The sequence below is a fragment of the Fulmarus glacialis genome, unplaced genomic scaffold, assembly GCF_000690835.1.
Source record: "Fulmarus glacialis isolate BGI_N327 unplaced genomic scaffold, ASM69083v1 scaffold24669, whole genome shotgun sequence".
NCBI lineage: Eukaryota > Metazoa > Chordata > Aves > Procellariiformes > Procellariidae > Fulmarus > Fulmarus glacialis.
In genome coordinates, this window is record NW_009231790.1 from 114,063 (window position 1) to 139,516 (window position 25,454).

Here is a 25,454-nt window from a genome sequence, read left to right on the forward strand (position 1 = left end):
CAGAGATTAGTCAAGCACAACAAAGGACTTGCTCCTCTGACACAACCACTTTTTAACTTCTTCTGTTACTAAAGCTGTCTCTGCTTATTTTTAGTTCAAGCTTTCACAGCACTGAAGTCAATAACTTCAATTAAGTCAATATGTTAATAATTATGAAAGCAAATCCTTCAGCACTAATGCATGCTCATGTATGAATCTAATCCCTGATACAACACAGTTATCTGCAGTAGTGGTGAAGATACCTGTTGGAATTGCCTTCACCAGCTTGGCCAACCAACCAGGAGACCCAAAATTTGTACTTCTAATGTTGAATATGTCTCCTGCATTTGGCACCTCAAGAGAAATATATCCTCAGTGAAAAGCCCAGATTGCCAATTATGAAGAATTCGTTAAGATCTGCTGAAGTTCAAAGCAAAAAGGCCAGTTCCTCGCAGGTCAGGGCAGCTCTTTTAATGGTTCCTGCTTTGCCTCCAGCAGCAGCTCATCTCCAGAACCTGTTTATTTTTCTGCCAGGACTGTTGGCAGGTGAATAGAGTCACATCAGCTCACCTCACGAGTATTTTTATGCTGGAAACCTATGCCCTGAATATGCCATTTTCCTGGCCCAGCATGGCATGAGATCACGGGTTTCGAACCTGTCCGTGTTGGCCTTAGAAGACAAAACGTGCAATGCACCGTTCACTTCCTTTTTGAGATCTGCCATAATGTCACAGCTCAGTTTTGCACTGGGGTTTGCTCTCTTACAGTTTAGACCATCGCAAAGGAATAACGCTTGCTGTGTGGGGAGGAAGGAGAGCATCACTCAATCATGTCCTGAAAACAAATCAGATCATTTGTGAAACAAAAATGAATGAATGCAAGTTCTTCTAGAACCAGATCGGGAGAAAACAAAACAGTCCCTTTTCCTGGGAAATAATTAGTTAGGACATGTCAGCACCAAAGCTTCATGCAGATATACTGTGGTTTAGGAAAGCACAGCATTTGCCCTCTTGCCAACTGGGCAGCAGTGTTAGTCCAGAATCCATCCGGGCTCGTGAGAGTCACTGTCTCTGGGGTGCAATATTTTAATTTCAATAGAAGGTCGTGCTAGCTCTCTGTATTGGAACTGTGGAAAAGATGTTAAAGCCTGAAGTGCTGTAAGTGCTGTTTTCCTTTGTATTTTCTACATGACTGCTCAGGGACTGCCATGGGTACCCATCCGTGGTACCATGGTCCAGCCTGGCCCTTTTATTCCTGTTGGCAGTGTGACTCCCAGCGTCCGCCCTTCCACCACCAGGATCTAAACTGGAGGAGACACGGGAAGAGGATGTGCTTATTCAGGGAGGGATGATGCCTGCAGGCGAGCATCCGATCCGTTGCACGCACGCCAGGAGCCCCGGGCGCTCTCCGTGCTGCTGCTCTCTTCCAAGTTTGTTATGTAAGAGAGGGTGAAAGTACAAACGAGAGAAAACTAAACATGAAAAGTGAGTTTGTTTGCCTACTGAGAAGCTTGGGAGTGGCAGAATGAAACTGTATAAATAAAAATTCGGGCTACCAAATGTTAGATACCTGCAGGAACACCTGCACAATTGGACCAAGCCAGAACTCTGCAGGCAGCTTGAAGGAGAAATCCAAGATGTGTATTGGCTCTCTCTGGCTTCAGAAAAAAGCATTGTTTTTCTCGATATGGCTATATTTAAATTCCTTATATTTTTGTTCCTAATGTTAATATCATTCATATCCTTTACAGTTTTGCAGTTGTAATTTGGCAAGGTAAAACAGCAATTACTGAAGGCTATGTAACAATTTGAATCATATCAGTGGATTTTAATTGTCTGCGTACCTGGAAACACCTTTGACCACAGCTGTGCTCTAAGCTCCAAGGAGCAACTCATACCTGATGTATTGTTTTCTTCCTCCTACCAGAATAACACATCACTTCTACATGCATTTGTGTAAATCCAAAAAGCAAGGACACAGGAAAATGTGAAGCAATTGATGGGCAAAGAATACAGTGAGGTCTTTGTCGTCACTGTTAACATTTATACTTGCCTTAAGTGTTTACGTGCTGCTTTTTCTTTCTACTGTCCTCTACCAGGTCTCCCCTCCGTCCTGAATCGTATGGAAATGTGCATTTGCAAGTCAAGTTTGGCATTGCTGTGGACTCATTTGCTAGCACCTGTCTCTAATAACCCAGCCTTCGTGGCGTATGTGAGAAGGCTGATGTCCCTTCTGCCTTTTTCACTTGCTGTTTGCGAAACCTGCCTCTGCAGAGGACAAGCTTATTTGTGCTTCCTTATCAGGTCCTGAAACTAGATCAAGATTTATGCAACTTTAACAATACTGGAATTCTTAGTTCTTTCACACTGCACCTTATATTATTTTTCCTGTAGTTTATGTCTCATTTGTGATAAGGAAGAGGTTTTGAGTGTTCATAAAGTAGCTGAAAAGCTCTGCTCTTTGTGCTGTGCAGGTCTAATGAGAGGCGTTAGTATGTAGCTGCACAAATGAGAAACCGGTGGCGCTTTAGAACTCGATCTGTTTTCTGTTATTTTTAATGCTTTTGCATTTTAAAAATGTCATCCATATAAGAATATTTGGAACTACTTACACATAAAAAAAAAAAAAAAAAAAAAGAGAAAATGAAAAGAGCCTGCCTTGCTTTTAGATGTGCCAAACAGGTTTGGCAGTCATTCGCTTAGCATTGATCAAGCGTTGCTCCGCCGGTCAAACTCTTGTAGCATTTCCTACCTGCGCAGAAACATTCTCACCAAGCATTTCTGAAACCAGAAGACACTGGTTGGGTTATTTTTCTTGTTCAGAGCATTTTGGATGATGACTGAAGTGCATTGTGGATATCGAGATTTGACACTTGTCATTCAAAAGCCTGAAAGTCTTCTAGAAGATAAACTGCAAAGATTGTTTTGGCTCAAGGAAAATAGAAGTGGCTGTGCTGGGTCAAACTGGAGTCCATCTGTCTCTGTTTTATGGGACATCTGATAACAGATGCCCAGGAAAGGGTATAAGAACAGGCTGAAGATTTAGGGGCATTTCCTCAATATGCTTTCATCACTCGTGATGGCCTGAGGCAAAACATCCCTCACTGTACAGTTTCTGGGCTTGGTGTGCCTATTGGGAGTATTTTAACTGCCTTGTCATGACCCTGTGGGAGTTCCTCGGAAGAAAAAGCAGAGGGATGTCTTGGGGATGCTGGTTAGGTTCACAAGTAACTCAACAAAACCTTCTGCTGTGTGGCACTGAGGTCCTCTCCTGTCTGTGCATTTCCACGTAAGACTCTTCTGCCACAGCAGAAAGATCTGCTAACTGAATTAGCACAGTCTTTCAGCCATCATTCAGCTCAAAACTGGGACAAAAAAGACTTTAAAAAAAAAAAAAATCAAAACTCCGTTGAAATCAGATCTTCTTTGTCACAACTGTGATAAGAGCTCTTGACATTCCATGAAAACTGTATCTGAGAGACAGCAATAGCTTTGGCAAGTGTTTTTCCCCTTCTCACCCTCTTCCGAGTTTGCCTGTATATAAATTACACCTAATTTGTTACCTGTATTGGTGAAATTATTAGCGTCAAAAGGTCAAATGTAGAGTGTTTGTTTTAAGTGCAGCCAAGCAGTTGCCTGTTGCAGTGATGCTCGTATCGGGGGTCTCTACCGGTCTCAGTCTGATCTTACCAGGGCTGGCTTGGAGGGACACAGACCTGCTGGAAGTTTGCAGACCAAAATTGTCCAACATGCATCGGTACTCAGCTATGCAACAAGTGTGGCTTTTAAGGGAAGCATGGCCAATAAATTTAAGCTAGATAAAGGCTTAATTTTTTTAATTGATGATTCCGGTTCAGTAAAAAAGATTACTTTAGAGCTGAAGAAATAGGGTCGTGGGTACTCCCCAGAAACGAGTTATGCAGGAATTAGAGTAAAATGTTTTGAATAAAAAGCTAGCAGAAACATTTAAATAGGTTGTGGAGCCTGACATTGTTCTTTGCTATGTGTGTATATGCCTGTCTATCTAAAATATTCTGTACTGGTGTTCTAGAGCTCTAAAATGGAAGGAAAAACTTCTAAAGAAGCTGAAATAGATCTTACCCATGTCTAATTTTGAAAAAAATATGAACTTAAAGGATTTTAGAAATGTTGAGAAACATTGGCATTATGACAGCAAGTGTCTCTGTCATAACGTCATATGATTAACTAGATCAGAAACATTCTGGGATGTTCTGATCAGTTATGTTAATGCATCTTTTAAAAAGTGTAAAGCCAATGCTCTGTAAAATAGATACTTGAAAAACAGTTTTCGTTTTCCTCAGGCTAGTGAGATTAGAGTTTCATAATCTGTTTGACCAGCTGCAGAGGACGTTCTTTTTCATTTTTTCTTTTTAAGTAAATGAGCTTCATCTCAACATGATTAAAAAAGAAAAAAAGAATCAAGCTTCAAAAATGCTCAGTTTTCACACATACTTTTAAATGGGAGCAATTGCATTATCATGTCTTGTTGCAAATGTAATTGGGTTGGAGGTCATTAAAGACTTTGAATAAAAGAATTTCCAAATTTCCAAGTGTGCATCCTCCCCTGTCAAGAATCATCCCACATAATTTTAGAAGATATTACTTTGCTGCCTCTCGCATCTTACATGTATTGAGTGTGCAGGCACTGTTGAGTCAAGCTTGCTCTTATTCAGTTCAAAAAGCAGTGGTTTGCCTTGCCAGTTAATATTGTTGATTAAGGTTACTTTGAAAGGCGTGAAGACATTATTAGATTTCTTTTTTTGTTATTTTATGTAATGGGGAGAATTCCAGCAATATTGAGCAGTCTGCTAGTTCATTGCACAAAATTAATAGCTTTTCTTTTGTTCTTACTGGGAATCAGATTAGCCTATTGATTAGAAATATCTGAGCTTTTCATATTTACTTTTTAAAAGAGCATAGCAAAATAAGATGTTTTGTAAAGCCTGTTAGAAATGTTTATATTTCCAGGTCTTCATGCGTCTGTGAGAAGGAATGTATTTTAAGGAGACATTTGTAGAGCACCAGGGGTCTACTGGAACCGCTGGTCTGTCTCCAGGTGTAAAGTTTCCGAACACCCACCTAAAGTGGCAGTTTGGTGATAAACTTAGTGGGGAATGAAGCCCCCGGCGGTCAGAAGATTGCCTTGTTCAGCAAGTGATTGATAAATATGCTTTATCATGAGTCAGATGTTCTCTAAATCATTGCAGGAAATTCTGCTCGAACCCCTGATGTTTGTTTTTGCAGAGCTGTTGGTAAGAATACAGCAAGCAGCAAATCCAGATGTTTTACTAGTTAATTTGTATTCACAATAGCAGTTTTTCACTAGCACAGCATATCCATTGACGCGACGTTTCAGACGTTCTTACGACACAGCATCAAAAATTCAAGAAGGTGTCTGAAAATGTTGAAGCCGACATCAGGTCTTCACAGGAAACCTGCTCCCAGAATGGCAGACTCCTTGCTGTTCCCTTTGATTGCGAAGTGTTTAATAAAAAGCAAATTAGGAAATGAAAATTGTCTCGTGGATCAATCAGGCGCAGCAGTTATGCCTGTTCAGCATTATCTGTTAGACATTAACCTGATTGGGAATGTTTTATTTTGTATAATAGTCTCAAAATCAGACTGAAAGCTTGACTTAAAAAATACCTGATGTATTTTGTGTGTGCTCTGAAGCTGATAACAAACTCTGCAGTTCAAGTTTTAATAACTAAGGGGGGAGCTAAGAAACTTCAAAAGGTTCGTGATAAATGTTTTTGACAATGCGTCAGCTGAACATTAGGCAGAATCTTGGTAAATCTTCTCATAAGTGGTTTAAAATGGAGTTTTGAACTTTTCCTTCATAAGTGTATGCTTAAGACGTCATGGTATCTTTGGGTTTAAAAGATTCATTTTATCTGGTATATGCGAACCATTGGTGTTTCTGTCTACACCTCTGAGAGTAAAAGGGGGAAAAAGTTCAGCAGTTTTCTCCTTTCGGCAACCTCTGCCTCTGCTCTTGACCATGAAACTCGTGGAGGCTGGAAAAAAGGAAAAGCCGGTTTTAAAGCATACTAACAAAATACTCCAGGTAAATACTATAGTAAATCTTCTGAGCTGACAAGCTTTCCGAATGACTTCATTGCGACAACCCTAAAGTGTCCTGGTCATAGACAAAGCAATGCTTGCACATGGCAGCTGCTCGTTGGCTTTTGTGGTTCATTGAGAAAAGCAGATGAAAGCAAGTTTATTAGTGCTCTTTGAACCTTGCCTCCCTCCCCCTCTCCTATCACCTGAGCCACTAAAAACAAAGCAAAAATAATTCCTTCCTTGGCTTCTCCTGAAAAAAATGCCTAACTTTACGATTTATACTGCTGTTTTCTTTCAATTTTTATCTTTGCAGGACTTGCTCTGACTTACGGCATCCTTTGTGTTTCGAAAGAATTGAGTTTATAGTGCCATGCAGTGAAGGCCTGACTCAGCAAAATGCTTAGGCCCTTGCCTAATTTTAAGCCTACGAATAGCTCTGCTGGTCCTATCAAGGTGTTTTAGGGATATGTGGCTAAAAACTTTGCAGAAAAATGGTCCTAAAACTTTGTTTAGCTCAACTAGATATTTACAGAAAATGCTGAAAACATACCAATATTTTGTAGGAGCAAAGCAGGAAAAAATATGCATGTTGATGATCCTAACAGCGCTCAGGGAATCTCCAAAAGACACCAATCCAGATGAAGTCTGATGTGAAATAGTGTTAAGGGACTGCTCAGGAACTAATGCTGATGATCCACTCAAGAGCCAAAGCATATAATAAACTGCCAATCAGTCTCTTGCCTATGAATTGCGAAAAATGAAAATAGTGTAGCATTAGAGCCTACCACACTGGAAAAATGTTTGCATATATGTTTCTTTTATGTTAAGTGACCTACTTTTAAAATTTTTCACTACTACTAGAAAGACTTAATTTTGTTTCTACAGTCAAATTATTCCCTTCCTTCCTGAACCCCTTTACTTCTTCCCACACTCCCTCAAGGGAAGAAATTCTTGTATTTCACAACGGCATCTCCTACTGGCAAATCTCAGAAGCAATATAGACCGGCGCAGAAAGGAGCTGCTTGACTTGCTTGAATGGGCAAAGCCCACAGCTCGGGTGGTTTTGCAAGATCTCCACTCCCATTTTGAAATGTCAGCAAAGTGGGGCAGACTTCCAAATGTGCCCAGCATATGGGAGTTTACGTTAGTTCAAATGGGAGTTGATTAATTCTGTACTTTTGAAAATTACCCCTTTTCTCTGATTCCTGACTGAAGAAACCTTTTCGTAACGATAGCAGAAAATGGGCAACCAGCTCTTTTAGGGACACATTTTAAAAGGTATTGCCATTTGCATTTTCATGCCATGTCGTAATGCATGTTCACTATTCATGAAATAGTGTTTTGTGGTTAAAATCATATATTAGGCATGAAGATTCCCAAATTTGCTCTTCTGTCATGGTGTAGTAGGACACCGTGCAGATTGGTCTTTGCAGGACTTCTCTTTACCCCCACCCATACGTAGTTGTTAGCAACTTCACCCAGGCAATGAAGTTGATCTGATGGTAAAAGGCTAGGAGGACAGTGGAAGGTGTTCGAGAGATGTAAAATATTGCTTAAGGTGTTTTAATTTGTGTTCCTGAGGAGCAATAAAGCATAAATTTTCTGTACAGTCATAATAGTAATTGTAATGTTACCTATAGGATGGAAGAATAATTTGTGTTATTAACTGTAACTATTTTCAGTATAAAATAACAGATTTTCTTTTCTGTTGCAGTAATGTTGGCCCCTGCATATAGGTTGTGGAAAACTTTTGTTTGCAAAAACAAAGCTATTGTTTTAACAAAAACCACAGAAATTTTGCCTTTCATATTGAATCAGTAGCATAATGAATAGTGGAGCAATAGTTCAACATCAAAGGAGACTTCTTGGATATATAGTGTGTTGCAACAACAGCGAAAAAGTTCCCACCAGAAAGGAATTTTGCCATATGTGAACAGCAAACATATGTATTAGGTTAAAACCATAAGATTTCCTTTGCTTTACACCAAAAACAAGAGAGAACTTAAGTACAGAGGTTTTCAGTCGGGCACTGGAATGCAGCATGGAGAACAAGCAGTGTCCGAGGTTTGGAGCAGTGTCAGGGGACAAAAGCTCTATGAAAACCCAAAAAGCATTGAGCATGCACCAACAATTTGGCTCAAACATTAGTATTTCACTTTTTAAAAATACACTTGTTTTGCTCTGACTCATGGCATTACATCAGTGATCTTCATAGATATATTTTCCCAATTTATTTATAGTAGTAATAAAGCCAGACAAATTTACTTATCTCCATAAAATATTTTAGCAAAAATAATGATTACTTTAAAAATTCTGAGATCAATTTTGATGGGATACTTGGCCTGCTTTCTTTGAATAGAGTTGCATTTGACTCTAAATTGTGAGACCTCCTAGTATAAAGGAGAAGTTTTTGCCCAGACAGCCCATACTTCCAGCTTCATGGAGAGTTAAAGGTATTCAAGATTGAACGTTTTAATGACAAAATTTTAAAGCATCTCCATAAATATTTCTGGAACAAAATTTGCTTTTATTTTTGTTAACATTCACATGGATTTTCTTTAAAGTTCCAGAGCTAGGTTTTCTTCTCATGAACAGGGAGAGAAAACACATCAATGGATGTAATTTGAATTTAGAAGGCACTTAAAGAGGAGCCTCTATTCAGAATTATTGTTGGCACATGTTTTGAGGATGTAAAGTGGAAGCCTTCTTCTGTGGGCATTAGTAAGGAGATAATTAAAACTACAGTAGGTAATTATGGTAGCTTTTATTACTGTATCTTTCATTAACTAATTATATTAATTTGGTAACGTTTGAAAAATTCTTTGAAGATGAAAAGTGCTAACTATTACTACCTTTAGCTGTAGTGTTACTCTGCACTGGTCATACAAATATTGAGGTCTTTTCTTGATACAGATGCACATCCATGTGTGCAGAGTTGCTGGTACAGCTAGTAAGAATTACATATGTATATCAAAAAAGACTCTGCCATTATCTGGCATAATCTGATCAGGATGAGCAGTGACTTTCTTGCTGACACTTTTTGTTTCAAAGTGAAAATACATTGGTATTTAACATTTTTGGAAGATTTTCCTTTCCTTGCAAGTGTCACTTATTCAACCCTCAGTACCAGAGAGATAAATTGTGATCCCAGACTTGCCACTGACGTGATGGGAGCAGGAATCAAGCCTTGTCTACTCTCAGGAACACACCAAAAGTAGGAATTTATTTCGGGTTGAAGAAGCAAAACATCACATCTTCTTAAATACAGTATCTTTACAGTGGTAATCAATACCAAGTAATTAAAAATAATAATGATTTCTGTTTATGTAATTCTTCCAGAACTGAATTTTCTTTTAGGGAATCCAACACTTCTTTTTAAAAATACCCTGTGGTTAAAGGATAATCAAATCGGTTTTCATATATTAAAGACTAAATCCTTCATATATTCCCATTTCATACTTGTTCATGTGATTCTTAGAACTCTTTCTCTTACCAGCTTTTGGTTGATTTAGATTAAGCCCTGTAACTAATGCCAAAAATTTATTCCTGCCTTGAAAAGGGATTTTGTAATGCTGGCATCGTACCTTTTTGTCTCTTTATGGCTCCTTGTCAAAACTATACACTTTACAAGTTGGGTTTTTTAAAAAAAACCCTCTTTTGCAGCCTCAGTCTGGCACCCAGGACTCAGGCTGAATTCCTCCGGTCCTGTGCATCGTCCCAACATCTCTGCGAGCCGCACGGGCCAAACTCCGCGCTAACTCCACATGTGCTACTCTGTGGTCTCCAAAGTGCTCCAAGTTCCCATGAGCAGAGTTGGGTTTGAAATAAACTTCATTAAACCTTTTGCTGGTGATAATCAAACCACAATAGAATAATGGGAAAAAAAAAAAGTGCCTACCCAGAAATGCAGTTTAGATGTTCTTTTCTCCGTTCATATCAGCCAGTACCCAAACGTTTCATGTATCACAGTGACAGCGATGGACTCATCCACCAGCTCCACTTGAGGTCCCAAAATCTGACCGTAATACTTCAGTGGCGTAGTCTCAAAGCCATCACTTTTCCCTTCCATCCTTCTCATGTCTCTCAATGTTGTATGCCACCAAAACATTTACAATATGATTTTATTTTAGGATCCTTTCCATTTTTATAAATAAATCAAATGAATGTTCCTTTTATACAGCTGTAATTCACCCACATTGTTGCAGTAGAGCTTATTATCTCATTTACATTTTTAAGTGCTTTTCAAAGGGTAGGATATCTGGGCTGGAAAGCAAAACATTTCATTTCTTTGTTCTCAGGCCAACACAAAGCACTTCCAAGGTCAGGTATGGTGTAGACTTTCAACAGCAAACATGTTTACATGGCATTTGAAAGCCGGTTTAACTGAAAAAAAAATACTGTCTTTATAACAGTGATGTAAGTCAACTTAGCAAAGCTGAGGGATGGGGATTAATTCTGTACCTGGAAAAATTTAACTAAATAAGTTAGGCTTTGTTTTCCGTTCAGGGAAAAAAGCCTCTGACACTTAAAAATTGGCCTGTTTTTTTAATTTTTTTATCCCTTTTTCTTCATCTCAGCAGTTATTAAACATAAGCTCTGTTACTCTTTGGGCAAAATCTGACACTTTGAAGCTGTAGAATAAAAACTGCATTTCTAAACAAAACAAAACAAACCCCATTGTTTAGTTTTACAAAAGAGATGTTCTGTGGTGTACCTGGGGTAAGTCGTCTGCTGTTTTTAAGAGTATTCTACGTGACAAAAGCTTCTCTGTCAGACACAGAAAAATATTTGAGGGTACTGGGTAGCTTCAGAAACAGCTATCAGCATTCAGGCTCTGGCCACTGCCTAGGGAGCTTTTTGACAATAGAGAGACTTTTCCGTGTGCTCTTCAAAAGGCTGCGTTATTCATGACATCCATCGTGATTCCTCCTAGAAAATTAAAATCATGGGCAATGAACTTGCTTGCTTCGAATTACTATCTTCAGAGCTGATCATATGCAGAAATCTACAGCAACCATGAGATTTTGATGTTACATTTTTTTTTTTGGCATGGCTTTGCTCAAATACCGATCTTTTGGTTTTACTTTTTCGTCCTTGTGCTGATAGGAAAGCTGGAATACCCAAATGAGCATTAATTACTCATGGAACATCCTTTATACACAAAACTAGATTCTACAGAGTGACCGGTAGAGCTGGTATGCAACACAGCAATAGTCCAAAAATGGTCAAGTTGGAGGTATTCATGATTGATCAGAGGAGTTAGTCTTTTTTCCTGCCATCCCAATACAAAACGTACCAACAGCCAGTTCTGATGTGATTGGAAAAGTCTGTAAACTCATACGGTATATTCTGGTTTGGACAATTGGTGAATGGATAATTATAAGACTTGATAGTTTGCTACACTTATATACTATAGTAAAAATACTTTATTTCTAAATAGTACTCGTTTAAGACATTGTCTGCTCTCATAATGAAACAAAATACGTGCACTCCACGCTGGCAAACGCTATCTAGAGTAGGTGGACCTAACATAGACTGTGTTATCTGAATTGCCCAAATTAAATTACTTTAAGATGCATTGCAAACCCTCAGATTTAAAGGAACCTCTCATTTTATGCTCTGCAAAATATGTTTGTCTGTTGTAAATAAGAAAAGTAAAAATGGAGAAATTAAGGAAGGAAACAGCAGCGCACCAATTCTCCTCTTTGCCACCATGTGGTTGCTGTCTTTACCAGGAACACTTTGAGATCCTGTTTTGTGTTCAGTACTTGCAGATTTGTGTGATGGAGTGTGATACAAATCTGTTCTCCGAGACAAATACGTATATATATTCACATATACATTTGTACATATACGTGCTACCTCTTGACCATCTCCAAAGTCCTGTGAAAGAGTAAAACTTGCTCTTGAGCACAAGGAGGGAGTCTGGGTAGGACGACTGATGTGTAGCGAGGTTTCCTCCCTCCTTATTTTTGACCATGCCAAGCTATGTGGACTGTATAAGCTGATCACGTGGAAATAGCAGGAGAAGACGGGTCATACTTTGTAGTTTATCCAAAACGTGCTCTGTGAATGTTCCTGAGAGTCGTCCTGTTCTGGACACTTTGGAGTTATGGCAGGACTTTTGTCAAATTAATTAGGTCTTTGGTGATCTTTCTGATACATGGAACAGCCCTGCTCCTTGTTACATTTCTACATTGCATGACCTCATCATTTTAGTTTTAAAATCAGAGTATGCTTGTTTGTATTTTACCTTACAAAATTAGATGTACAAAAAGAAAACAAAAAGCCTACAATTCACACATATATTTCATTATATTAATGCAAATTCCTGGTACTGCAAGACTTGTTGAGTATTGAAGGCCGGTTATATATTCAAAGCCTGGATTTCAACATTTCTCAGAAGCGGTGATATCATAAAAGTCCCTGGGCAGATTTGAAGTTCATGCTTGGGTCTGGTTAAATTTTTTGGCATCAGAACATGTAATAGTCTTATAGCTAGAAGACTTTAAAGTTAATGCCTGGCATCACTTCAAAACAATGTGCAAGATCTATCATAAGTAGTCCTCTTATCTTATCTCAATAGCAATTTTATCCTGTAAATGATTTGAGAATACAGTATTTCAATGCTGTGGAAAAGAGCAAGGGTTTTTTTCTGTTAAATCTTTGCACCGCGAGTACTTTTAATGATCCTGGTTTATGTACGGGTATTCTACTTGAAGGAAGCAAACGTTAACCGTATCACATCTTCTGCAAAGAGTCCTGCGCTAAGAGTCCGTGGACTCGTCGTTCTCTCCTTTCCAGGGCGCTCTGCAGAAGGTCTTTTTAAAAAGCAACACTGGGGGCACCTTCAGTGCCATTTACAGCGTACCTCCGGCGCGAGTCCCTCCCCAGGACCAGTCCTGACTCTGCGCCACGCTTTTCAGCTGATGGGCAGCAATGCCCCCATTTCCTGGCATACAAAAGATAACTCAAAATATTCCCTTTCTGCTGCCCCAGCCGCCTCTGTGTTGATGTCAATCTAACATCCACGTTGTGTGCTTTGCTTCAAGTCAGCACTTGCAGTTAACAATGCCTTTGTTCAAGCTGACAACATAACTAAGCTTTTAGTAAATGTGTAAGTAAATGCTAAGTGTGTATTCAAACATTCAACAATGACTAGGAAACTTTAAAAAAAAAATCTTTGAAACTTTGTATTGTTTGTTTGGTGTGTATCTGTTAGAAATAACATAGACTATCAGTTCCTTGGGGCATGACTGTTCTTTTGTTAAGCATATAACAAAAAGATCAAGGCTCTGAGGGACTGCCGTAATAAAAATAAATATATACGAAGAACAATAATGACAAAATAAATTTGTCAATGCATTTTATGAGCTTGATTTAGAAGTGATTATTTCTGAACTAAATAAAGACTGGATAGTTGTGGTAAACTGACATGATCATAATATTCCTTTTATTTATTGCCATTTATACTTCATTTGTAGATCACATGCTAGACTTTACTACAGGGCGGGAGGGGAGCCCCTCATCTCGGCGAGCATCCCATTTCAATAATATGGAATACATTTTCACTGCAAATTCCAGACATCGTTTTCCAGAGAGAGGATTATTCTTCTGGCTTAAAGGAAAAGTTATTGGTACACTGCAAAAGTGTTCCTAAGTTTGTACAAATAAGATGATGACAAAAATCCGAGACATTTGCAATTGTAAATGCAAATGCGATTGTTGCAATTGCAAGATTTCCATTTCCCTGTCAATCTTCGAGGATGTTTATTACATTTTTAGTATGAATACTTGTAGCCTATAGTAAGATAGAACTACTAAGATTTAACTACTCCTGTTCAATCAATGGTCCTACCCGTGCAGAATAACTTCACCCAGTAAGGGTGGCCAAACTGGGTCTGTCACGTCTTAGCAGCTGTCACGTACGGCTGCTCGCCACCGTAGCTGAAGGGCTGTACTGATACTGCACTGTTTTCTTAATCAGCTCAGTACCTATAAGTTTTTCTGCCATGCCGCTTTCTCACGTGTGTTTTGCACCCGTTGGTATTGTTTCAGGCCTTGCAGGATGAAGTGGAAAATTACCGCATTCAGGCGCGGGCTGCAGAGAAGAAGCTGCAACTCAGGGAGCTGGAGACCCACGAGCAGGTACCGGGTGCTGTCCCCCCTGAACATTTCCCTTGGGCAAGGAGGTTCGCTGTTTAAAAATAAAACCTTGCTTCAAAAGAAAAGCACATATTTTCCTGCAAAATTTTCAGCTAGCTTTCTTTTCCTTTTTTTTTTGGTAATAAAAGAATTAAACTGTCTGAACCCTACAGGCAAATACTTATCTCATGCTCTCTATTTCAAGTTGGTATTTCAACTATTCTATCTGTTAAATGATGCATTTATTTTGAACTGACTATACTGGTTTAATAGAGGGTTCTGAAACTATTCTACCCTGTTGTTTAATGGCTTGTATGAAGAGAATTATAATTGGACAATAACTGCGCTAAAAATAATCTTTATTCCTGATCTTATGCATTCATTGTCCTAGCATGTTGTCTGTAAACAGTTACATATGATTAATAGTGCTAAAATTATTCTGGACACTTTCAGTGAAATCAGACATTTAGTGTGCTTCAAGCAAAATAGTGTATGTAGTTTACAGACTAGTATTGAAACGGAAAGTCAATGATCTGCATTCAAACCAGATTAAATTGAAGTATTCAGGAAAATATACAGGTGGTGGATATCTGAATCACACACAAATTTATGGATTTCTGATACAAATCAGTTTTTGCAGCATTTGAGAACTTTATTTGGTGCTGAGTAAACAGTATCCATAACGTATATCCTATATAAAGCATTTCTAAATCTATACCTGCAGGAACAGTAAGTTGCGGTGGCTGTAGAGGAGTAATAATGATTAATTTCAAATATTTTTCCCCAGTTGTTGTCATGCTACTTGCACGTGGGATCTCTCATTCACCCTTGGTGTTTACGTTCATGTATTTCCTCTCAGGAGAGTCGGTGGTTACCTGTCCTGCTCTCTTCCCCCTCTGCCTCCCAAATCTAAATGTTGGGCCAGGTTCACCCTTAGCTGCAATGCTTGCAACATCAGAGGAATTTGGTGTAACGAGGGAGTTGGCCTATGAGCATTGCATTTTGGCTTCAAAGAGTCTTCTGGAAAAGAAGAAGGAAAATTAGCTATTTGGTGCATGCTTGTCCCTCCCAGGGAACAGCACTGGCCTGCACGCTATGAGAGTCCTCTTCCAAATCTCTTTTTTTTTAAATTTATTTCTTTAATCTTTGCCACTGCCATTTTGCTTTTTTTCTGACCCATTTTGAGAGAGGATCCAGAAGAAGAAACAAAAAATGACTTGTGAAATACAGAAGTAGAAGGCTTGACATGCAGATTACAGGATGGTCCCCCTTTTCTGCCTTCAAGGTTTTCTCTTATATGAGCACCTGGTCTAAACCAACCTACAGGACTATCCTGTCCGCACTAAATTAATGAAGGACTAGCTCAGCTGGTAATGTCCCATTCCCCGGTATAAATGGAACAGAAATGTTATTTAAATGGCACTGCACCATCCAGCTTAGAGCTTTTCCCGCAAGGTGGTAATATGTTAGCAGACTTATGGTAACGCTCACATCTGAGTTCGTCAACGGTCTTGTCTGTGCCGTTCATCCGTTGGGACTTTCTGAAGAAGCTGGAGCCATTGAGGATGTTTTTGTGTAGGTGGCTGTGGTCTATTTTGCAGACAAACATTTTGAAAGTTGTTAGTGTGTCTCCTCTGTGACTGGTTAATCCATTAGTTATGCTTATCTCTCCAGAAGAAAAATGCAAAAATGACAGCTCTGACATATTTCCAGTTATTATGTCTTGGCCAGGCTACCTGTAAACATGTTCATCAAGTATTAACAGTAGCTAACGACTCATCAGCCGATCAGGGAGTTGAAATATTTAAGGCAGTAACTTAGAACTTGCTTTCTGCTTTTACCAAATATTGTTTGAATCGGAATTGCATAAAACATCAAAATTTGCGCTGGCTCTATTACAAAGGCCACTTTTCTGAGCTTTTACATGTCTGTAAATAAGGAGGAGAGAGGGTTAAACAGCTTCTGTTTTTCATTAAAAGGAAAAATCTTGTGTTTTGATTCTATAACAACAACAAACAAATGAATGAGACATGAAAAAACATTTTGTTGTGCTTTTAATTAAAAATAAAAAGCTGTTTCTCGTTATGGCTTGTTGGGTGGTATCTTAGTGCTCCATGTTTGTCTTTTTTTCAGTGCAATGTCCTTACAACTCTTCAGTCTCTAAGAGTGACTGACAGATCCACGAAGCTTAACTCTTTGTTACAATAACCCTCTGGTGATCGCACAGAGTTAACCTTTCTTTATTATAATTATCCAGAGAGACAGAGACAAACTATCCTATAAATAAGGGGGGGAATGTGTTAGAAGGACTCTGATGGCAAGCCCTGAGCTGTCTAGCGGCGAGCGTGGCACTGCAGCTGAAGATGAGCTGTTGTTTTTATGGAGCTTTTTTGTTCCAGTACTTCATGTTCTTGTATGAACTTGTGTTTACTCCTGTTTACTTTTTCGATCCTCTTTACAGTGTGAGTAGATGCAATCGCGTTATATCTGTGTTGTTTCATCAGTGGAACGTTGCAGTATGGCAACGTTATCTGAATGATGCGTTCCAATGCAGATAAATGTACATTTGTCAAAAGTGCCTGGGAACTTCTCCCACTTTGACTAACCTAAATAATTGTATCTTTTCCATAAAGGTTGTCCTGTCTCTGCTAAGCATGGTTTTCTAGGACAATGGTCCCTGTGTTCAGTAATATTACTTCTAGATTGGAGTCTCAGAACTTCATCTCAAAATGCTGGATGTTTCCTTCAAAAATCCGATGTCCAGATTCTTGAGACATATGTAATTGTATTCATGGAAAGTGGCAAACTAGCAGTAAATAAAGTGTAACTCACACTTAATACGTAGGTTTTTATATATAGGTTTCTTGATACATCGTCCCAAGACAGTTAAAGCAGTCTGGGAAGGTTCCTAGGAAATTTGGGTACGTCCAAACTTTTTCCTTGCAAAGCAATGCTGGAGTTTCTTCTACCTCAGTAATATGTAACTGTGGGAACTGGCTTCTTGTCAACTAATCCCATTAAGGTTATGTTCCTGTATCGTATACTCTTATGGTGTATCACTTGGTTGTCTCTGATACGTGCCTAGATCTAATGTAAGACAAGATTTCTGATAGAAAGATCTTTAATTCTACTAAAAATGTTTCTCTTCCTTGAGTCATATGGCTTTGTGCAGTTGTCAGTCATAGTTAAAAAATCTAAATTGTTCATACAGCAGACTTTACATCCTGTGAATATGTAATTAAAAATGACACACATCACTGAGAGCTTAAGCGTGTGCCTTAATGAATCCGGGAATTTAGGCATGTGCAACAAATTTTGCTGAATTGGGGCAATAAAAATCAATAGTAGCAATCTTCTTCCTTTATTACCTAGATTTCTTTAGAATACCTCATTTCATTTCAAATTCCTTTTTGTAAGGGTAATCACCCCGACTCAGTATACTAAAAAGCTCCGAGAATCTCTCTTTTGAGAATTACACGCGAGAATTTTTTCAGAAAAAAAGCCCTATTCTTTTCATTCCTTGTTCTAATGTTTTTAACTATAGGGGTGGATTGAGTATGATGTAAAATTTCTAATTGGGGATAATAGAGAGAAAAAAGTTCCTCATGTTCGCAAACAACTGAAGTAGCAGCACTATAGATACCCAAACCATAGGAATACTCCTCGAAGCAGTCAAGTCACAAATAGAGTCTTAAAGGAGAGAGGTTCTCTGAAGAGAGAAAATCAATTATGTTCAATTCATGAATATTACTGAGGAAATGAAGGAGAATACCAATGTAGATTTCCAGCCCTTTAATTTCTTTTTTCTCAAACAGCTTATAAAAAAGGGAGAAAGGAGTTATCTGAATAAGGGTGTTGTAGAAGTATTTGGAATAAAATGGAGCAGCTTAGTTTAAGTGGATTTCACTAACGTTCAAATGAAACCAGGAATGATAATTGTAAAAGAGCTATGATTCAAAAGCATTCAGTGAGTTTTCATTTTTAATGTTTATTATTCTGACTTGCTCAATTTTTTATGACTGCTGGATATTTACCACATTCAGGCTAACTTACTGTTTCCATGCCAACTAAATATATTTGTTCTCAGATGAAGGCTGTGATGCATCGTTCTGAAATTTTAGTTGCTGTGTAGCACAGAGAACTTCTAACATTTGCCACACCTTCTCCTTGATGGGAATATTGCTACTGCCTGCAGATTTGTGGAGCTGTGAGTAAAGAAACAGTAAGGCAGAGATAAGCAATGTACACCTATGTCCAAGGTATGGGTCCCAAATAGTTCTTAATACAACGATGGCTGGAAGACTTGAGTAATATTAATATCCCTTTTGTTTAGGGCTTTTGGTCCATATTTCTTTTCAGCTTCATTTTTGAAGTTATCACAGAGTTTTAAATGCAATCAGACGAACTCACAGAAAATCTTTGCCCTCACTTCCATCATCCTGCCCTGCTATATATGCTCTGGAAAAATCAGGTGGAAGCAGCGGAGTTTCCTCCATCTGAGGTGGCTGAACCACTGCAGGAGGTTTGGTACCAACCAGCCGCTCTCCTGTTACGGGACTTAGCTCAGGTGCCCCAGGTAATTGCGAAAGCCAGGCAGTGCTTCTGGGGCCTCTGCCTTAGAATTTCCAGACTTTCTCAAAGGGTTGTCTTTCTCAGAACATGTGAGAGTCGTCTAAAATCAGGCTAATAAGCTCTAGGTTAGGTATTTAAAAATAAAAGTTTGCTTGGTGGCCAGCTGCAGGTGAGGAGGATTTAGGCAGCCTTTGCTTTGCAGAGCCGGCGAGCACTTTGGAAACTGAGAAACAAACACTCAGCACGCACTGGAGGTAGTGATGAAATTCTGCCATTTGCTCTGATTGCTTCAACCCACGTCACTGAAACGCTTCCAAAATTTTCCCCCAGGGACCCATTTCTGCTCCCACAGAAATGGGAAGCTTAGTCTAGGTTTGAATGATCTTAACCACAGAAGTGATTCACAGAGAGCAGCCCTTGGACTGTCACTGCCTGCGGAGCAGGCGATTAACCCCTCGGGCGGGCAGCGCCGGCAGCAGGGCTCAGCAGCCTCTGGGGCGATGGGGAAGCAAGTGCGCATCTGAAAGACGTTTCCGCTGTGACTTTCAAGAACAGCGACACCAAATATTGTCACGTTTCTGTATGCCACCAGTGTGGACCGGAGAGGCTGTATCTGTTTTTCTGCAGTTCTGCGAGGCTGAGGAGGGTCCGTCCCTCCTTGCCCATTCGCTTCTGTCCAGCCAGTGCTCTGCCCACACCCCAAGCACTGGGGTCAGGAGGGTACTGTGTACTTCAGCTGTTTTCCTCCCATAAAGCATTTCATATGTGTATATATATTGTGAAAAATGTAGGAGACCAACAGCCAGAGCGGCATCGCTTCCCACAGGCTGGCACCTGAAAATCTGCTGGTTCAATGTCTGCAGACAGCACAATAGAAGATTTCTTTTCTAACTACTTACGGTGAACAAATACCAAGTTTAAAACATTTTTGTGGAAAAGAAGATGTCAGAGAGCCACATACAAGCAGTGAGGAATCTGATGTAAGCGAGAGCACGCTGGTACACAGACCAAGACATCCGTTTCTTAGTATGTTGTTCTCTTTTCAGACTTACTGGTAGAGGCTCTTGGGGAAGAATCAGACTGATTCCGGTTATATCTCTATAAGGGACCTTTCATGGGTATAGATGCCTCTATAGGTGTATGGCAATGCTGACGAAGGTACCATAAAATGACTACTGACATTATTTGGAGCCCAATTCTACCACTTTTACATTGGTTAGTGTCTATCATACATGCAATTCCACTGATATATTTATTAATCGCTTTGATACAAAAGTGCCCCCCAATTTTTAGTTAAGACTGAGATTGTTAGAGTAAGTCATAACTTTGCCTTTGACATTTTTTATATTTTGTATAGCATTTTCTTTAACGGCCTACTATGAAAGGAATGCAGAAATAAACAGAATATAATAAATTATACTGTATAGCATGAAGTTTCAGATTAGCAGAAGGAGATAGAAGCTGAGATTCAAGCACAGAAAAACGGATTTGCAGGTGGGATTTGAAAGGAGCTGGAAATCAATGGAGTTGAAAGTTCCCAGGAGCTCCATATGGCAGGAACTGCGGGAGAGAAGGCTCTCACCAACTGTGCAACTGTCAAAGGGAAAAGAGGTAGATGATGATGATGTGCGTGTGGAAGTCAATGATCAAATGTTAGCTTTGGTAATCCGACACAACTGGAGAATACACAAATATATACCTACTTCATAGAACAGAATGAATTATTGGAACGAAGTGGCCAGCTGGAGAAAGCCAGTAAAACAGAAGCTACAGAACAAATAGTTAAAAGGAAAAGGAGAATTTTTACCAAAAAAGAATAGAAGCATATGCCGGCATGCAGGAATTAGAGAGTATTTTAAAATGTCGGTTTTCTAGCTCTTTGTCTTGAATAGCGGTGAACGAGAAAGAGATCTTTCTTTTAAGAGAGCAGTACATCGTTTTAAAGCGTCTGTGGTTTGCCTGCATATTATCAATTAAGGGAATTTTGTTCTTTCAGAAGTGTTTAAAGTTAGGACTACAAGGGACAATAATGCTGGTATTTAATGCAGGGAATTAAAAAAAAAAGAAGAAATGTCAATGCATGGAGGAGCCAGTTGAGTCACAGAAGAGAAGAGCAGAGACACTTCATCTCCAGTGCGGGCTCTCAGCGATGCGTGCTCAATTAGTGAACTGTCTCGTTCATTTTTTCTAGGTGACGAGGTGCCTGGATAGAGCTAAAAAGGACTGGAAAAGGCCAGCTTTATGCTGATCTTTAACATAATTTAAATTCTGAAGTATTATTTTGTTTGCAGTTTAATCAGCACAAAATGCCGTCGATCGGAGGTCCACCCGGGAGGCGCAGCAGTGGCTGTCTCCTGCGCTACCCCTCCTCACCCATCCCAAAGCTGAGCAGACTCTCACCAACCGTGATGCTTGTAAAGCTGGCAGCTTGTTTTCCAGTTGAGATGCTGATTAGACTTTTGTTCTTGAAAGAGGAGAAATGGTGATAGTAAAAGCAGCTTCTGGCTATTATCTACAAAGATTTGCTTGTTCGCACAGTCAGTGTGAAAATACTGAGCCCAATCCTGCACGCTGCTGAGCTTTGTCAGCTCTCCCTGTCGTTAGTGAGCACTCAGCACCTCTGCGTATCAGACTCTGAAACCTCAACTTGCTGAACCACCCCAGGATGGAAAGGATTATATAGAAGGTAACACATGCTGGAATGTAAAACTGAAATACAGAAATACATTCCAGTGGTGGTGTCAAAGATGCTTATAGCTTTATTTCAGACTTAATTATCTTGATAGCGTATTAGGAATCGACAGAGCCAGAGATGAACACCATGTGTTTTCAACTTTGGCCCAGCAGCTCTGGTTTAGGTTTAGGTTTAGGTTTAGGTTTAGGTTTAGGTTTAGGTTTAGGTTTAGGTTTAGGTTTAGGTTTTGTTCCACCAGGTCAGGGGGTGTGAGCCGTGTCTGAGGGGAGGGCTGCTCCTGGCACAACAATGACCTCTCCGGCCGGTGGAAGGACGGCACTGACAAGAGCTGAAGGAAACAGTGCTTGGGGACAAAGATGGCATCTGCGATGAGTCATTTGGATGGAGGGGAAAAGAAGCTCGGGATCCTCCAGATCCCAGCTGGAACAATAGCGGAGCCCTGGAGAGGGGGAGGTTGAGAGAACAGCGCGAATTTTCTAGCCACAACATTCCTGGTTGTTCTATGGTGTTGACAGTGAAAGCTTTTATTCCTCTCCAACTCGCGTAATCCCAAGAATGCTGTTCTTGCCATATGCAGCCCACGGGTGTTTTTTTTCAAAAAAGTTTTGCCTGCCTTCCCCTCCTTTGCAGCTATGAATTATATAGACTCGTATTGCTTAACTACAAACAGAGGATTTTCCAGGTGGGAGATCTTGGTTAAGAAAAGAAAGATATCGAAATACAAGCCACTGAAGTAATAAGGCTTCTTGGATGCAGGTTGGAAAAAAAAAAAACCCGACTTAGAGCAGAAAGCTCAGCGTGCAGCGAGCAGCTCGGCGTAACTGGAGGTCCCCGCGGGTTAGTAGAACAACAAGGCAAAAATGTTTTGGACGCTCAGATGGTTTACTAGCTAAAGACAGAAAAACAAAGAGGACAGCTATGCCACCAATTTATATTTTATTGAAACTGTCAGGACAGAGGAGGTTCTCCAGCAGTATTTTCTCAGTGGAGAGCAACATGGTGTACACTTGACAAAATAACTTGCTCAGCTGATCTTGCTTGGTTACTGTTTTCAGCTGAGCCAAATTCATGCAATTTATAGCATTCATTACTTTTCTTAAGAACTTGAGAACATTTGTATCAAATTGCATTCTATTTCTCTAAATCTGGAAGAACCATATTTCAACGTACGTTTCACAGTAAGAATAGAAATTCCCACTGCCTGAAATAAGAGAGGATGTGGATATTCATGTTTGATTATATTGTAAAAAGACAAATGTTCAGGCCTTGTTCTTCACTGAAAAAATGGATACATCGTTTGACTCTTCATTAGGAGAAATTGTTGGAGAAGATTTCAAGGTCCACTTAAATATTCTCTTACGACAGAACACTGAGAGATCTGAAGTTTAAGGAAGTTTCAGATTTTGGTAGATTTGGTTCCTTGGTTATAGACATTGCTCAGTGTCCCCCAGGCCAGCTGATGGAGGAAGGGGCCCGTATAGACTCGTAGAGTTTTGTGGGAATAGAACTATGCTCACTTCGAGTTTAGGAGTGCTGAGAAGCAGAGGAGGAGTCACTGCAATTAGGAGAACACAAACAAGCAGTGATTAATCATTACTTTGACATTCTTTGGGTTGTTGTTTGGTTTTTTTGGTTTTTGTCGATTGGGGTTTTTTTTAATTGGGATGGCATCATAGTAATTTGTCCTTCGCTTGCCCTTTTCAAAGTGCTTTCAGAAAATTTCTTCACATCACCTGAATGAAGTTGGCCTACGCAATATTATTATTATTATCCTCATTTAGAAGGATGAGACTTTAGTCTGAGATTAAATGATTTGCCTAAGGCTGAAGGAGTTATTTTTACCTTCTTGGTACCCTAACCTGTCTTCAGATTTACTACAGCAGATCTTTCACGTCTTCTTTTGCAGAACAGATGCATAACCTTTTTAAAGAGATTTCTCTTTTAAACAGCATTGTAACATACCATTGTTTAAATAATGCAGGAAAGGATTTGAGAGAGGCGGGAAATTACTTTTCTCATCTTACTCCCCCTGAAACGTGGAGGAAATTTAAAAATAATTAAATGATCCTAATTATGCCTTTTGGTCACTATCCTAGTATTTCCTGGCACACGTGGAATTATTATCCTTCACAAATACTGTAAACAGGCAGAAATTAAGATACTAAAAAAACCACAACACCTTAGTTAAGGAACTGCGTTTTGATTCTTATCTGACATAAACAAAATGTTCACTTCATGCCCTTCAAGACAAGGTTTATTTTTTTTAAAGGAACTTGAACAACTCTTATGTGGTCCCTTCATTTGCTTTGGCAATGTATACTTCAGTGTTTCATTTGCATTTTCCTTATGCTTCTCTGGTTCAAATCAAGTGATTTACAATTGTGAGATCTGGAGAAGATGGCAATTGTTAACTTACAGTTGTGAGATCTGGAGAAGATGGCAATTGTTTTAGGGGTTTTAATTTTTTTTTTTTTAATGAGAAGGGGATTTTGCACCAGGGCCAGTGTGTTCTGGATGATAAACTCAGCATCACAGACCTCTTGGAAGTAAGAAGGGAGAGCTGGTTGTCGTGAACCTGAGTAAGATACGGCGTGGTTGTGGCTGTATAGCAAAGCAGCGAAGAGAGGCAGAATATCCTCTGCTTTGCAGGCTGTTCTTAGCACATGGACTAACATGCATCTGGTCAGCTTGAAGATACTGTATTTCTGCTGGATGTGCTTAAGTTGTTTCTTTCAAAAAGTAAGGAGAGAGACTACAGTGCAGCTAGGTGCCAACAGGACTTGTTCCGGATCAGTCCTGGGCTCCCTTCTGCTTCTGACCCAGCCCCACAGACATCCTGCGGCAGCTTTTAGAAATAACGAGTAATGCAAAACTGAGGTGTGCCACTGGAAGACTCCTTGAAGTAGTAAAATTGAAACTCGACTTATGCTACTGAAAAGCGTTGGGCCAGGCCCGACTGCTTGGTTTGGAAAGCTCCATTTTGGATATTTCTCTTCTGGGCATCAAAACCAACTTTTATCTCTTTTGAGCATAGTCAATGCCCAACTACGACAAGATCTCATGGTAGTCTGTGAAATTATAACTTCCCTGCTTTTTTCATCACGTTGTATAACTGTGTGAATATTTGTCTCTTCTTTTTTTTCTAATTTATCCTGTGACTAAGCATACATGAGCTATGTGTGGCAACTTCAGCTTTCAGTTGTTTCTACTGACACCAAAGATGATTGATGGTAAAACTTTAAACCTCATATGTTAGCCACCAACCTGAATAAACAAAGACCAGTGTGGCAGCTTCATATTAAAAGCTATAAAACCTTCCTGGGGGTTCGTGGATTAAATCAACTCACCAAAATGAATTTTCAAAAAAAGCTTTCTCAAGACTGAAGAAAAACGAACACAACAGTAAATGAAATAGAGCTATCCTCATCTAGCTGACTAAAGCCCTCCTGAGGGCTGAAGAATTGCAATTTTAAACATCTCTCGAGTGCAAGAGGAGACACAGTATTTGTGGATCCTAGGGAGGCAGCTTGAGGCTACAAAAGAACAAAAAAGCCTTTAAGGCACAAAAAAAAAAATTTAAAAAAAGATCCTTGCAGACATAGCTTTCATTGGTCAAAAATAAGTGTTAAAAAATAAAAACCTTCCCCCATTAAAATCAGTATACATTAGCCCAGTTACAAGAAGTGATTCAGATTTTTGCCATGCACTATTTTAATCTTTTGGGTCAATAAACCTTGATAGTAACTTCAGCCAAAAATATCAGCATGTTGTTTATCATAATATGACAGGAAGCAGCTGGGATCTTATTTTCATCTTATTGTGATGCAATTATTAGTAAGCACAGTTGAAAGTAACATTTTTTGTCTTAGGAAACAAACAAATTGCAGTTGTATCCCAAAGAACAGTTTTCATTGCAAAAAAAGTGTGTGTCTTCTCTCTGAACTAGAGTAAGAAATCAGCCCCAAGCAATACTTCAG

General features: G+C 39.4%; 1 protein-coding gene across 1 annotated transcript in view; it reads left to right on the plus strand.

Moving 5' to 3' along the window:
- CEP112 (centrosomal protein 112kDa) overlaps window positions 1-25,454 on the plus strand; it is a 138,401-nt gene that overhangs the window by 106,160 nt on the left and 6,787 nt on the right. The window contains exon 16 of the mRNA XM_009584694.1: window positions 14,124-14,213. Coding sequence (XP_009582989.1) covers window positions 14,124-14,213 — 90 coding nt within the window. The remainder of the gene's footprint in view (window positions 1-14,123; window positions 14,214-25,454) is intronic.